The 16,315-nt window shown below is 44.0% G+C and overlaps 1 protein-coding gene across 3 annotated transcripts in view; it reads right to left on the reverse strand.

The window, feature by feature from the left end:
• The window catches only part of HBS1L (HBS1 like translational GTPase), a 135,869-nt gene that overhangs the window by 86,931 nt on the left and 32,623 nt on the right, over window positions 1–16,315 (reverse strand). For 2 of the 3 annotated variants that reach the window (XM_040429178.1, XM_040429177.1), the window contains exons 3-4: window positions 15,903–16,034; window positions 15,628–15,822 (exon numbers count right to left, since the gene is read on the reverse strand). In XM_040429178.1, the coding sequence (XP_040285112.1) occupies window positions 15,628–15,822; window positions 15,903–16,034 (327 nt within the window). Of the gene's footprint in view, window positions 1–11,798; window positions 14,045–15,627; window positions 15,823–15,902; window positions 16,035–16,315 lie in introns of those variants that run through there. The other variant, XM_040429179.1, reaches the window with a different exon arrangement.

Consider the following 16,315-nt stretch of genomic DNA (forward strand, 5'->3'; position numbering starts at 1 on the left):
AACGCTGATAATGGCGTCATCGCCACTGGCCATGTTGGTGGAGTACCCGAAACAGCGCAACAGGGCACACAGGTCTCGCATGGAGGCCCAGTCATTGGTGGTGAAGTGGGGATGATCCGCAGTGCGACTGACCCGTGCGTGCTGCAGCTGAAACTCCACTATGGCCTGCTGCTGCTCGCACAGTCTGTCCAGCATGTGCAAGGTGGAGTTCCACCTGGTGGGCACGTCGCATATGAGGCGGTGAGCGGGAAGGCCGAGGTTACGCTGTAGCGCAGACAGGCGAGCAGCGGCAGGGTGTGAACGCCGGAAGCGCGAACAGACGGCCCGCACTTTATGCAGCAGCTCTGACATGTCGGGGTAGTTGTTAATGAACTTCTGCACCACCAAATTCAGCACATGCGCCAGGCAAGGGATGTGCGTCAAACCGGCTAGTCCCAGAGCTGCAACGAGATTTCGCCCATTATCGCACACCACCAGGCCGGGCTTGAGGCTCACCGGCAGCAACCACTTGTCGGTCTGTTGTTCTATACCCCCCACAACTCCTGTGCGGTGTGGGGCCTGTCCCCCAAACATATGAGTTTCAGAACGGCCTGCTGACGTTTACCCCGGGCTGTGCTGAAGTTGGTGGTGAAGGTGTGTGGCTGACTGGATGAGCAGGTGGAAGAAGAGGAGGAAGCTGAGGAGGAGGAGACAGGAGGCAAAGAATGTTGCCCTGCGATCCTTGGCGGCGGAAGGACGTGCGCCAAACAGCTCTCCGCCTGGGGCCCAGCCGCCACTACATTTACCCAGTGTGCAGTTAGGGAGATAGAGTCCGTGGCCATGCTTACTGGTCCACGTATCTGTGGTTAGGTGGACCTTGCCACAGATGGCGTTGCGCAGTGCACACTTGATTTTATCGGATACTTGGTTGTGCAGGGAAGGCACGGCTCTCTTGGAGAAGTATTGCCGGCTGGGAACAACATACTGTGGGACAGCAAGCGACATGAGCTGTTTGAAGCTGTCTGTGTCCACCAGCCTAAATGACAGCATTTCATAGGCCAGTAGTTTAGAAATGCTGGCATTCAGGGCCAGGGATCGAGGGTGGCTAGGTGGGAATTTACGCTTTCTCTCAAATGTTTGTGAGATGGAGAGCTGAACGCTGCCGTGTGACATGGTTGAGATGCTTGGTGACGCAGGTGTTGGTGGTACATCCCATGTTTGCTGGGCGGCAAGTGCCAACGTCCCTCCAAAGGCGGAGGTAGAGGCCGAGGCGGCGGCAGCAGCAGAAGAGGCCGAGGCGGCAGCAGCAGAAGAGGTAGCAGGGGGAGCCTGAGTGACTTCCTTGTTTTTAAGGTGTTTACTCCACTGCAGTTCATGCTTTGCATGCAGGTGCCTGGTCATGCAGGTTGTGCTAAGGTTCAGAACGTTAATGCCTCGCTTCAGGCTCTGATGGCACAGCGTGCAAACCACTCGGGTCTTGTCGTCAGCACATTGTTTGAAGAAGTGCCATGCCAGGGAACTCCTTGAAGCTGCCTTTGGGGTGCTCGGTCCCAGATGGCGGCGGTCAGTAGCAGGCGGAGTGTGTTCTGATTTTGCCCACTGCTCCCTCTTTTGCTACGCTGTTGGCTCGGTCTCACCACTGCCTCTTCCTCTGAACTGTGAAAGTCAGTGGCACGACCTTCATTCCATGTGGGGTCTAGGACCTCATTGTCCCCTGCATCGTCTTCCACCCAGTCTTGATCCCTGACCTCCTGTTCAGTCTGCACACTGCAGAAAGACGCAGCAGTTGGCACCTGTGTTTCGCCATCATCAGAGACGTGCTGAGGTGGTATTCCCATGTCCTCATCATCAGGAAACATAAGTGGTTGTGCGTTAGTGCATTCTATCTCTTCCACCCCTGGGGAAGGGCTAGGTGGATGCCCTTGGGAAACCCTGCCAGCAGAGTCTTCAAACAGCATAAGAGACTGCTGCATAACTTGAGGCTCAGACAGTTTCCCTGATATGCATGGGGGTGATGTGACAGACTGATGGGCTTGGTTTTCATGCGCCATCTGTGCGCTTTCTGCAGAAGACTGGGTGGGAGATAATGTGAACGTGCTGGATCCACTGTCGGCCACCCAATTGACTAATGCCTGCACCTGCTCAGGCCTTACCATCCTTAGAACGGCATTGGGCCCCACCAAATATCCCTGTAAATTCTGGCAGCTACTGGGACCTGAGGTAGTTGGTACACTAGGACGTGTGGCTGTGGCAGAACGGCCACGTCCTCTCCTAGCACCAGAGGGTCCACTAACACCACCACGACCATGTCCACGTCCGCGTCCCTTACTAGATGTTTTCCTCATTGTTACCGTTCACCACAATAAGAAAAATATTATTCGGACCAATGTATTGAATTAAAATTCAGGCCTTTTTTTTACAGACACCTAACACTATCTGGCTATCTATTTAGGTACTGTATTACACTAATACAGGCACACCAGTAATGACAGATTTAGCTGAATATAAATGTGAGGCCTATTTTTTAGGCGCTGGGTGACAGGTATACGTTTAATCACAGAATTAGACTTGGATCTGCACTGTAGCGTGTGTGTTAAGTTATTGAGAATGACCCTATCAGCACCTTGAATCTAATATACCCTTTTAGGGATAGATTTAATGTAGGCCTGATACAGCAGAAACCACTAATTTTGAGAATTGCAAATTTGGGAATTGTTTTTCAACCCAGAACAAAAACTGTGCTTTGACGGTCACAAACAATAACTTGACCAGCTAAAACAGTACAGATTTGGATGAATAAAAATGTGAGGCCTATTTTTTAGGCGCTGGGTGACAGGCTCAACTTGCCCCTGATGTAGTATATGTCCAAAAAATAACCACACTATTGATGGTTAAATGCACTTGATGAAAGCTTGACCCTGATGTAGGATATAGCAAAAAATAACCACACTATTGATGGTTAAATGTACTTGGTGGTAGCTTGTGCTGGCGCACCACAAGCCACAAAATGGCCGCCGATCACCCCAGAAAAAAGTGATATAAAAAACGCTCTGGGCAGCCTAAAAACACTGATCAATTGAATATCAGCAGTTCAATGATCCACAGCTGTAGATCGATCACTGAATGAAGTCTTTTGGAGGAGTTAATCTGCCTAATCTCGCCCTAACATCGCAGCTGCAACCTCTCCCTACGCTTGTATCAGCAGAGTGACGTGCAGCGCTACGTGACCCAAGCTTATATAGAGGCTGGGTCACATGCTGCACTGGCCAATCACAGCCATGCCAATAGTAGGCATGGCTGTGATGGCCTCTTGGGGCAAGTAGTATGATGCTTGTTGATTGGCTGCTTTGCAGCCTTTCAAAAAGCGCCAAGAAAGCTCCGAACACCGAACCCGAACTTTTACGAAAATGTACAGTTCGGGTTCGCTCATCCCTACCCATGAAAAGATTGCAGTAGCCATTCAGTTGCTAGGGCAGCCTCAGGCCTTCTGAAGGGTCTGAGGCCTGCAACAGTGAAGTTCCTATCGAGTCCTGCTTGTGGCTGCAATTGTAAATCCATGCAGTCTTTGGGATAAACGATCAGACGACTGAATGTTCCAGTCCGCTAGGGCGATTAAAAAATAAAAGTAAAAAAAGGTTCAGTTTAAAAAAAAAATTATATATTATATATATATACACATATACAGTACAGACCAAAAGTTTGGATACACCTTCTCATTCAAAGAGTTTTCTTTATTTTCATGACTATGAAGGCATCAAAACTATGAATTAACACATGTGGAATTATATACATAACAAACAAGTGTGAAACAACTGAAAATATGTCATATTCTAGGTTCTTCAAAGTAGCCACCTTTTGCTTTGATTACTGCTTTGCACACTCTTGGCATTCTCTTGATGAGCTTCAAGAGGTAGTCCCCTGAAATGGTCTTCCAACAGTCTTGAAGGAGTTCCCAGAGATGCTTAGCACTTGTTGGCCCTTTTGCCTTCACTCTGCGGTCCAGCTCATCCCAAACCATCTCGATTGGGTTCAGGTCCGGTGACTGTGGAGGCCAGGTCATCTGGCGCAGCACCCCATCACTCTCCTTCATGGTCAAATAGCCCTTACTTTCAAAGTTTTCCCAATTTTTCAGCTGACTGACTGACCTTCATTTCTTAAAGTAATGATGGCCACTCGTTTTTCTTTACTTAGCTGCTTTTTTCTTGCCATAATACAAATTCTAACAATCTATTCAGTAGGACTATCAGCTGTGTATCCACCTGACTTCTCCTCAACGCAACTGATGGTCCCAACCCCATTTATAAGGCAAGAAATCCCACTTATTAAACCTGACAGGGTACACCTGTGAAGTGAAAACCATTTCAGGGGACTACCTCTTGAAGCTCATCAAGAGAATGTCAAGAGAGTGCAAAGCAGTAATCAAAGCAAAAGGTGGCTACTTTGAGGAACCTAGAATATGACACATTTTCAGTTGTTTCACACTTGTTTGTTATGTATTAATTCCACATGTGTTAATTCATAGTTGTGATGCCTTCAGTGTGAATCTACAATTTTCATAGTCATGAAAATAAAGAAAACTCTTTGAATGAGAAGGTGTGTCCAAACTTTTGGTTTGTACTGTATATGTAAAAAAGGCCAAGGCAGCACTCAAATATCTGTGAAAAAAGGGTATTTTAATCACCCATGTGGAAACAGCAATGTTTCAGCTAACTCCATGGAGCCTTTGTCAAGCCAATATATACGGTATATATATATATAAAAAAGTAAGAGTCAAAATTTAAGTCAAGCCTCCCCCATCCTATTTTAAAAATAAAAATGCGTTTCCCAAAATGTCCATACTATTAAATTATAAAAGTATTTATACTTTAAAAGTATTCAAAAATATACAAAATGTGGTATTGCTGTAATCATACTGATGACCTATCCAGGGGATAGGACATCAGTAATAAAATCCTGGAAAACCCATTTAACATGTCTTTTTACCTCATATGGAACGTCGTAAAAACGAAACCCATGAAACTATTTAGGAACTGTATACCACTATACCGTTATATGGAATATTAAATAGTGCCATTAGAAAGTATAACTTGTCCCGCAACAAACAAGCCGGGCAGGGCAGGGGAATGCAGGGAAAAAAAGACGAAAGTGAAAAAAGCTGAAAATCACTGTGTCAAGAAAGGGGTTAATGACTGTTAAGGTGCATTCACACGACCGTATTTTTGACTCCACAATTTTGCGCAACGGGTGCAGGGCAATCGCGCAGGGCAAAGGCATTTTTTGGAGATCCGGTGACGTCACCGGCACTGATGGGCGGGATTTAGCGCTGCCCTAGCCAGTAAAACGGCTAGGGCAGCGCTAAAGCCCGCCCATCAGAGCCGGTGACATCACCGAACACACTGCCGGGCGGAAGTTTCCGCCCGGCAGTGTGTTATGATAAACAAAAGAGCCCGTGCCCTGCGCGATTTAGCGCAGGGCAAGGGAGCGCATCGGAGCATGAGATGCTTCGATGCTAGCCTCAGGGGGGCTGCCTGGGTGAAAATAAGGGTATGTCCGGGTTCAGCTCTGAACCCGGACAACCCCTTTAAGGACCAGGCCATTTTTTGCAAATCTGACTGTAGTGATAACTTTGAACAATTACTTAACCAAGCCATTCTGAGATAGTTTTCTTGTCACATATTTGAGTCAAAATATTTAATTTTTATTTATAAAATAAAATACCAGATTTACCAAAAATATGGAAAAATTAGCAATTAAATTTTCTTTTATTTCTCTGCTTTGAAAACAGATAGTGATACCTTCTAAAATAGTTATTACTTTACATTTCTCATATGTCTACTTCATGTTTGGATCATTTTGTAAATTTCCAAAACCCACTTTTTAAGGACCAGTTCAGGTCTGAAGTCACTTTGTGAGGCTTACATAATAGAAACCACCCATAAATGGCCCCATTTTAGAAACTACACCCCTCAAGGTATTCAAAACAGATTTTACAAACTTTTTTAACCCTTTAGGCGTTTCACAAGAATTAGGCCTCATGCACACGACCGTTGTTTTATTCAGTGTCCGTTGTTCAGTTTTTCGTGATTTTCTGCGGACCTATTGACTTTCAATGGGTCAGTTGAAAACACTGCTAATGCACCGTTCGTCATCCATGTCCGTGATCCGTGGTTCCAGTTTGTCAAAAAAATATAACCTGTCATTTTTCTTCACGGAAAACGGTTCGCGGACCCATTAAAGTCAATGGGACCGTGAAAAAACGCGGAGGCACACAAGATTGTCATCCGCGTCCGTTTTTTTCCTATCATTTGCATGGCAAACTTGACTTAGACTTTTTTTTTTACTTTCCTTCATGTCTGGTGATCCTCCAAAAAGAAAGACACACGGAAACAAAAACGGAAACGGATCACGGAATAACGGAACCCCATTTTGCGGAACGGAACACAACAACGGTCGTGTGCATGAGGCCTTAAGGGAAAATGTAGATGAAATTTCAGAATTTCACTTTTTTGGCAGATTTTCCATTTTAATCCATTTTTTCCAGTAACAAAGCAAGGGTTAACAGCCAAACAAAACTCAATATTTATGGCCCTGATTCTGTAGTTAACAGAAACACTCCATATGTGGTCGTAAACTGCTGTACAGGCACATGGAAGGACGCAGAAAGAAAGGAACGCCATATGGTTTTTGGAAGGCAGATTAAACTGGGATAATTTTAAGTTGCCATGTCACATTTGAAGACCCCCGATGCACCCCTAGAGTAGAAACACCCAAAAAAATTACCCCATTTTGGAAACTACGTGATAAGGTGGCAGTTTTGTTGGTACTATTTTAGGGTGCATATGACTTTTTGATAGCTTGGTATTACACTTTTTGTGATTTAAGGTGAAAAAAAATTATTTTAGTTTTTATTTTATCTTTTTTACGGTGTTCACCTAAGGGGTTAAGTCATGTGGTATTTTTATAGAGCAAGTTCTTACGGGCGCGGTGATGCCTAATATGTCTACTTGAAACTTTTAATTTTTTTTAATTACAGTTAGGCCCCATTCACACGTCCGCAATTTAGTTCCGCATTTGGACCCAATCATTTCTATGGGGCAGCACGATGTGCTGCCCGGATACGGAATTGCGGACCCGCACTTCAGGGTCCACAATTCCGTTCCCGAAAAAAATAGAACATGTCCTATTTCTAGTCCGCAATTGCGGACAAGAATAGGCATTAGGGCTGCACGATATGGGAATTTTGTGCGATTGCGATTAGGGTCCTAAAAATTGCGATAACGATGTGCGATGCGATATTTTAAGGGAATTGTGCTAGAGGTCTATTTGCTTGGATTTTCCCATATGAGCCGCTGACGTGGCTGGGTATGACAGTTATGGGGGATCTGTGGATGACGCTGTGTTGTGGGGGATCTGTGGATGACGCTGTGTTGTGGGGGATCTGTGGATGACGCTGTTATGTGGGGGATCTGTGGATGACGCTGTTATGTGGGGGATCTGTGGATGACGCTGTTATGTGGGGGATCTGTGGATGACGCTGTTATGTGGGGGATCTGTGGATGACGCTGTGTTGTGGGGGATCTGTGGATGACGCTGTGTTGTGGGGGATCTGTGGATGACGCTGTGTTGTGGGGGATCTGTGGATGACGCTGTTATGTGGGGGATCTGTGGATGACGCTGTTATGTGGGGGATCTGTGGATGACGCTGTTATGTGGGGGATCTGTGGATGACGCTGTTATGTGGGGGATCTGTGGATGACGCTGTTATGTGGGGGATCTGTGGATGACGCTGTTATGTGGGGGATCTGTGGATGACGCTGTTATGTGGGGGATCTGTGGATGACGCTGTTATGTGGGGGATCTGTGGATGACGCTGTTATGTGGGGGATCTGTGGATGACGCTGTTATGTGGGGGATCTGTGGATGACGCTGTTATGTGGGGGATCTGTGGATGACGCTGTTATGTGGGGGATCTGTGGATGACGCTGTTATGTGGGGGATCTGTGGAGGACGCTGTTATGTGGGGGATCTGTGGAGGACGCTGTTATGTGGGGGATCTGTGGAGGACGCTGTTATGTGGGGGATCTGTGGAGGACGCTGTTATGTGGGGGATCTGTGGAGGACGCTGTTATGTGGGGGATCTGTGGAGGACGCTGTTATGTGGGGGATCTGTGGAGGACGCTGTTATGTGGGGGATCTGTGGAGGACGCTGTTATGTGGGGGATCTGTGGAGGACGCTGTTATGTGGGGGATCTGTGGAGGACGCTGTTATGTGGGGGATCTGTGGAGGACGCTGTTATGTGGGGGATCTGTGGAGGACGCTGTTATGTGGGGGATCTGTGGAGGACGCTGTTATGTGGGGGATCTGTGGAGGACGCTGTTATGTGGGGGATCTGTGGAGGACGCTGTTATGTGGGGGATCTGTGGAGGACGCTGTTATGGGGGGGATCTGTGGAGGACGCTGTTATGGGGGATCTGTGGAGGACGCTGTTATGGGGGATCTGTGGAGGACGCTGTTATGGGGGATGTGTGCTATGACACATAGGGCCATGAGGGGGGCCAGCATAAGACATATAGCATCTTATGCTGGTCCCCCTCATGGCCCTATGTGTCCCCTCATGTGTCCTAAACTGCGCACATAACTGGCTTTGTGTTAAGTATTTTACTAGTGTGTAAAACAAGCTCTCTCCTATTGATAACAGGTCCAGCCTCTGTACTCACTGTCACTATGAATGCACTGCAGCGAGCGGTAGCGAGCTGGCCGGCCGGCGCGTGACTGACGTCACTTAGTAACGCTCCTCCCACTTCAGGAAGCAGGAGCGTTACTAAGTGACATCAGTCACGCGCCAGCCGCTCCACTCGCTGCCGTTAGCTGCAGTGCATTGCATTCATCGTGAAAGTGAGTACAGAGGTTGGACCTGTTATCAATAGGAGAGAGATTGTTTTACACACTAGTAAAATACTTTACACGCAAAGCCAGTTATGTGCGCGGGGCCCCTTCATATATAATCGCGGCATTTCGCATTTGCCAATTATCGCGATTCGATTATTTTTTCAATTTATCGTGCAGCCCTAATAGGCATATTCTATTAGTGTCCGCAAAATGCGGAACAAACATTGCCGCTGTCCGTGTTTTGCGGATCCACAAAACACATTACGGACGTCTGAATGGAGCTTAAGACGCTGACAGTTGCCTAGGAGACCCAGCCCTCAGACTGGATCTCCTGGGCTTCCGTAGCTGGCAGTCCCTGATGCCTGTGTAAGGCATCGGGACTGCCATGGCAACCATCGGGTACCCGCCACCTCAGCGCGGGGACCCGATGGCTAAGGAGAGGGTGCGCAACCTTCCATTTGCCACGGTCAGCGCATATGGAAGGTTAATACACTGGCATCTGCGTTATCACCGATGCTGGTGGATGCAGCAGCTGATTGCAGCACCGCACATGGGGGCGGGGGGGGGGAGGATCCCAGGATGAGAATGCTTGTCCTGGGGCGCAAAGTACCGGCCATTTAGACGAGCATTCTCGTACTGGGTTCTGAAGGTGGACCAGATTTACTAATGTGTCTGCTCCAAAAATCTGTCTCAAAAGCGGTGCAAATTGGCACATCTAGATTTTCAACACTTTTCTGACATGCTCGACAAGGCGGCGAAGCTTCACAGAAAAGCGATTGGGCCTAAGATGCACCATTTTGCTCCACAATTCTGGCATAAAAATCTGTCTCAAAGTAAGCCAACTAATAATTGGTATAGAGTCAGAGAAAAGTGTCTATCCCTTCACCAGATTTATCATCCAGCCTGAGCCCCTGTAATAAATCTGGTGCCGGTCTAGACAGCCTGTGTAAAGCTTACACCATCTACAAGAGCAGTAAATTTTGGCTAATGTGCCATGCAAATGGCTTGCAGCACTTACACACAACTGCTGCTACAGGAATCTGGTCATGGAACTGCAAAAAAAAAATGCTAAGTATTGTACTGGTGTATTTGGAAGAATTTCTTCCACCCTTTTGGTATTTTAGGTCCATTTTTCGTACTGTATTGGAAAAATTAAAACATTTTTATTTTTTTAAATCCACACTGACAATAGAAATATGAGCATGAATACAGCTTCAAAAAATTCTGCAATATATACACATGACTGTAGACATCCGGTAATTTGTAAAGCTTCACATAAGTGAGGATTTCTCTCTTTACACCTTTATAAGGGTACTTTCACACTTGCGTTAAACTTTTCCATCCTAGGGGCTCAATACCGGGAAAAAAATGATCAGTTTTATCCTAATGCATTCTGAATGGAGAGCAATCTGTTCAGGATGCATCAGGATGTCTTTAGTTCAGTCACTGTACGGTGTTTTTGGACGGAGAAAATACTGCGGCGTGCTGCGGTATTTTCTCCGTCCAAAATTCCGGAACACTTGCCGGAATGCCGGATCCGGCATTATTTTCCATTGAAATGCATTAATGCCGAATCCGGTTTTGCGGTCTGAACATGCGCAGACCTTTAAGAATGTGAAAAAGATAAATACCGGATCCGTTTTTCTGGATGACAACTGGAGAGACGGATCCGGTATTGCAATGCATTTGTGAGACGGATCCGCATCCGGATCCATCTACAAAATGGTATCAGCTTGCATACCGATTGCCGGATCCGGCAGGCAGTTCCGGTGACAGAACTGTCTGCCTTTATCCAACAACGCAAGTGTGAAAGTAACCTTAAGCATACAAGGACAACACATTTGTTAAAAATAATATTTCCATATGGTTTAAAATGTTTATGAGGAACAACACAAATATTCGGACTACAAATTCATATTCTGACTCAAATTAAAAATGATTTTACAAAATAATTTTTTTTACATTCTGTACATGTTATTATATACATTTCCTAAGGAAAAAAAACACTGAGCAGGTCAACTTAAATATTACGGGTATGTTCAGACATGGCAGATTTCTGCAGCTGATCTATTCAACAGGGGTTGCAGAAATCCATACACATGCTGTAGAAAAAATAAAATAAAAAATTCAGACGTGTGAGACAGATTTTTAGTTGAAGAAATGTCTGCAACTAATCTGTTACATGCCTTAATGTGTCCCCACAAAGAAATGCCTATGAAAATCAAATGTACTACGATTACTACTATTTGAGTGACTGCTTGGAGATGCCATACATGTCCAACAGGTAAGGAAGTCACTTTTGGGAATGCCATCTCAAAAACAAGGCCCTGGAGTCAACGGTCAGCAAGCCACGCATGAGCGGCCATCCTCCCATTCATATGAGCAGGTACCAGAGGTGGGACCCACACCCATCATAGATTTATGGCACATCAGCTCTATATTTCATAAATGTCTGCTTGGACAACCCCTGTAGCGTAATGGCACAGTGCCATGATGCACACGGCCACCGGCCATGTGCATTCCGTATGCGAACCATTGACTTGAATAGGTCAGCGATCCAGGCGTTTTGGCCAAAGAAAGAACATGTTCTATCTTTTTGCAGTGCAGAGGCATGGCTTCCGATCCATGCCTCTGCTCCACAAAGTCCTATCTTCGGTCGCATCTTGCATATTGCAGACCCATTCAAGTCAAACCACACCACAGAGTGCACACGGCCAATGCGGAGCAGCCGTTTACGGTCCGCAATGCGGGCACTGAGCCAATTGCGCCCGTGTGCATGAGCCCTTAAGGGCATTTTAAAGAGAACAGGTCAGCTTTCCTGACATCTATTTTAGTAAATACTGATTTTCTTCCTAAAATAATTCTGGAACATTTTTCTTAAATCCATACACACATTGTCCAATCAGTGCTGACTGTGCTAGGGACACATCTCTTTGGCAAGGGAACACAAGAGTTGTCAATTCATATATTTCTATGGGAAATAGGAGAGGAAAGGAACAATGCAGAGTCTAAAGAAAAGATGCTCCACAATTGTTATTTCATGGGGATTACATGCATTTACTAAAACAGACATGTCAGGAGAGGTGAAACAGGTCCTGTTTAAAAAATGAAGAAAACTAGGTGAGGCCGGGTTCACATCACCGTTTATTTTCCCGTTCTTCTGATCTGCCACTGTCTTATATTTTAAGCATCTAAGCATCAGTTATGCTCATTTATGCACATCTGGCACCCATTTTAGCCATTTCCGCCCAAGATCCGTTATTTTAGATGGGAAAAAAAAGTTCTGCATGCAGGACTGTGTTAAAAAAAAAAAATATTCGGGTCTGATTACAACAGACTATGCTTTGGTCCTGGCTGAGATTTCCTCGTATCGCACAGAAAGGTGCTTGGAGTGATCAGAGTATAATTCATCGGCGGTGCCTGAATATGGACCAACTATGTTTGCAATGTGGTTTTCACTGGCAGTTTATTTGTAGGAAAAAGCATTTGATACAAATACATTAAAGCTAAAAGTAAAAATGTGTTCTAATCACCAGAAGAGTAATTGATAAAATAGTCAGTTATAAGGCAGGCTTTACAAAAATACAGTGCATACTACTTTTCTCGCCAATAACCCAATTTTCCAAAAGGATTCCGTTAATGTCAAAAATACTGTCAAGCAAAAAATACTGCTTTTGGATCTAAAAGTATTAAAAATCCTCAACTTATAATGAAATATAAAAATAATATTTTTTCTAAAATATAACGATATATACTGATCTGTGGCAACTGTACATACTATCCAGACAATTTGACTATAAAAAGAGGAAACTTCTATATTAAGACATGCTTTACTTTATCTCATAAAAGCCTTTTTCTGACTCTCTTTTACAATGTCATCAGGGGAGGGACTCTGAAAGTCAAAGGGTATGATGGCTGCTCCACCCATGTCAGTAGTCAGCTTTAATTCATTATTTTGACATTCTGGTGGAACAGTTACTGAAGACTTCCTAAACGCTTTGGGAATGTAGGTAAAACACAAACTCAATGCAAATGTGGAAGGCTTAGCTTTCAAGGACTTGACCCAATGGCAGGGTTTCTTGCGATTTTTTGAAAATGGCATTTTCATAGAACGTATACATATGTCACTGGGGTGTTTGGGTTCCAACTGTTCAGGGGCAGTTGGCTTCCTTATAAGACTGGAAGGACTGAGACCACCAAGAGGATCGCTAATGAGATAGCGGAGATCAATGTTGGTATCAGTCTCAGTAAGGGTCACTCCACTGGACTGAAGCAAAGTGTGGAGATCATCATGAGGTTTGTTACTAGCTTTAGCAATGAGATCAGACAGGGAAACCTGACTCTCTATCTGATCAGTGCTCTGAGAAACTGCAAGGGATGACAGCGATGTTGTCAGTGACGGTATCTCATAATCTGCATTAGGCCCGGCAGATAACTGAGACAATGGAACAAAAGAACCAGTCTTCATGTCCTTGTTACACTGATTCTTCTGAGGGGAATCAATCATAAGTTCTTGTAAAGAGTTCTTCTCTTTGTGCTCCTGGATCAGATCAGCCAGTGATGGACTTCCATACTTTGGTACAGAGAGATTTTCTCCATCAGAGGACATACTATCCTCAGAATGTAAGACTGAACTTAAGTTTCCAAACAAAGTGGCCTTTTCACACAGGGTGTGATTTTCTGGCCCAATGTTTTTGGGGTAGGAAGATATTTGGGAACCATGTAGGCCACTAGCAGCCATATCTTTAGGTTTTATTACATTCACAGAGGTACTAGATTGACCTATCTGCATGAAATCAGGAAACTGGGCTGAGCAGTGAATAGATGTGGAAAGATCTAAGTCACTCAAAGTACCAGAGTTAACAGGTGAATGGTTCAATAAATCCAGTAGACTCATTTGAGATAATGCAACAGGTTTCCCATTGTCAAAGTTCTGCTGAGAGCCTTCTTTTAAGAGGGCCAATAAAGACAAATCGGGAGGGAAATCTGATAAGATATTCCCTGCCAAATTCCTGCTACTATCCAAGCCATCACCCAAAAGAATGTTACTTTGCGGTCTACTGGTTGGGTTCTTCAAGCAAAATGCTGAACTGTCAGCACATTCTGATATGTTTGGAAGTAAGGAAGATAAAGGTTGGTCGTTGGATAAGTGTTGTAAAGAAGTATATAAGGCTTCTTACCTTACCATGGCCAATAATTTTCAGGTTGTCAAAAAAAGCAGAATCCAGACATGAAGTCAGCAAAATCAATGCAAAAAATGGAAAAAACAAAACAAAAAGGCATTTATTTGCTAAAGGTCACAATAAAACAATGATATAAAGTAGATGATTTTTTTTAAGCAATCTTTCGAGTATATAAAATGCATGCAGCCTGCAATACTAACATTAGATAGAATCTAGTCTGCTCATAATATGATTCACTGATGTATCTGGTCTTCAGTGTAGAAGCCTAAAACCTCCCTGCTTCCGTGGACACTTCACTGAACATTAGTACATTTGTTTTACAGCAACATACCTATTAGCAATAGCTCTACTACTGAAGCAGAGTACGGTATATCTGGGACTATAAAGCTGGTTTGGGTAGGTTCACATGGATTTGGCAGGCTGTTCCGGATGCTGATACTGCCATTCACCACTGGACCCCACGGACTATAATAGGATCCAGCAGCTTTCCATAAATATAGGTGCTGGTTTTTAGCTGGAAAAAAACCATTGCATGTAACGATTTTTATCTTCCCAAAAACCGCCATTTCGTCGGAAAGTGGCCAGATCCCATTATAGATAATCACTTAGAATTTTTCTAATTGAAGCCATGTAGTAATATATATTCTTTTTTCTTATCTGTCTTGATTTCCTGACTGTAGATTTTTCTATTATAATGTCTGTAGATGCGGGTAGCCATCTTGTCTGAGCTGCGGTTAACAGCATTAGAGATGTGCTTTACAAAAGTCAGATGGGCCATAGACATAACAGACACGAGCTGACTTCTACAGGAGAATTATATAGACAGGCTCTGTGATACGTGCAGTAGTCAGACTGTGCAGGGAGGGGGAGTAGGTAAGCTGCGAAACATCAACTACTGTCAATGGTGGATTCTATGTTTTCTTTACAGAGGTGCCATCTGTCATTGTAATCCTGCCTGTGAAGGTAATGCGATGACTGCTGAAAACTAATCTCTACAAGAGGGGAACCTTCAATCTATTATGAGGTTCAGTGGCCTGTTTGCAAACTGAATTCTGGATTTTATTTATTTTTTTAATAAAAATTGGGACGTCAAAAATGAAAAAATAATAATATTACATTTGTGATGACACTTTCCATTTAAAAACAAATATAGTCTAATTCCTTTAATACAGCATCAGTGGGACCTAAGAAGAAAAGTATTATTAGACTTTCTGGATGTTCATAGAAAAGGATATAAAACTCCTATTCAGGGTATAAAAAATATGATAGAGTCAACTCACAAAGAGACATCCACAGATCTAATAAGACTTCCTATAAAATCCAGTGACTCCAGGCTAGAGTTACATTTTGGTCACTAGCAGCACAAATCACACAATAATATGCCATTAAGTTAAGTGTCAAAACAGTGAATTCATGAAACAGACCAATGTCTGTATGTGAAAAAAATTGGATGGGAAGTATTTTAGAAATTATAATTTTATATATATTTTACACAACCCAAAATTTATGACCCCATTTATTACTAGGATCTATCCCAAATAAGAATATGAGAGAACGATCAGAAAACAAACATACCTTTTCCTGGTCTTTCAGCACTGGAGACATCTTGGGTAACGGGCTTCTTGCTGGAGTTGCTGTCCTGCTTAAAGATTCGGTCCAGGGCCTTTGCCACGTCAAAGCCACTTTGCAATACTGCATCAATCATGATCTTCTCTGATACAGATTCTCCTAAGACTTCTCTCATGTGATCAAGGCATGAATACAATCGAGCTGAAATATATAGGAAATGTGTCTAACACTTCCCAACCAGTGCAAACTGAGTCTATGAGATGGATATGTGCCTAGATTACCTTGATCAAAAGGACTTAGGGTAGTACAGGAAACTTTGGATTTGTCATCGTCTTCACACCCATCTTCCTCCTCTTCCAAGGGCTCTGTACAGCTTGAAAGCCTGTCCCTTTTAGAATATATGAACTGAGCAGCTGAAGAGAAGAGAAAAGTAAACTAAAACAGCAATCTCATCCACATCAGTATTAACTTGGGTCAGTACTGGACTTTCAGCACAAGAACTACATATAACATAGAAAACATAGCAATGATAGAAAAGACTAACACAGACATGTAACTTATGCATCTCATTCTCGTTTCTATAACCTAAAGAGTAATGGTGTATAAGGTGGCAATGTCATCAGAACATGGCAGAAGCTCTTCAACAATCTAATGTATATAGGGCACTGACGACCCTTCACAAACTGATTGTGCT

This window comes from Bufo bufo, chromosome 4, assembly GCF_905171765.1.
Source record: "Bufo bufo chromosome 4, aBufBuf1.1, whole genome shotgun sequence".
In the NCBI taxonomy this organism is placed as follows: Eukaryota; Metazoa; Chordata; class Amphibia; order Anura; family Bufonidae; genus Bufo; species Bufo bufo.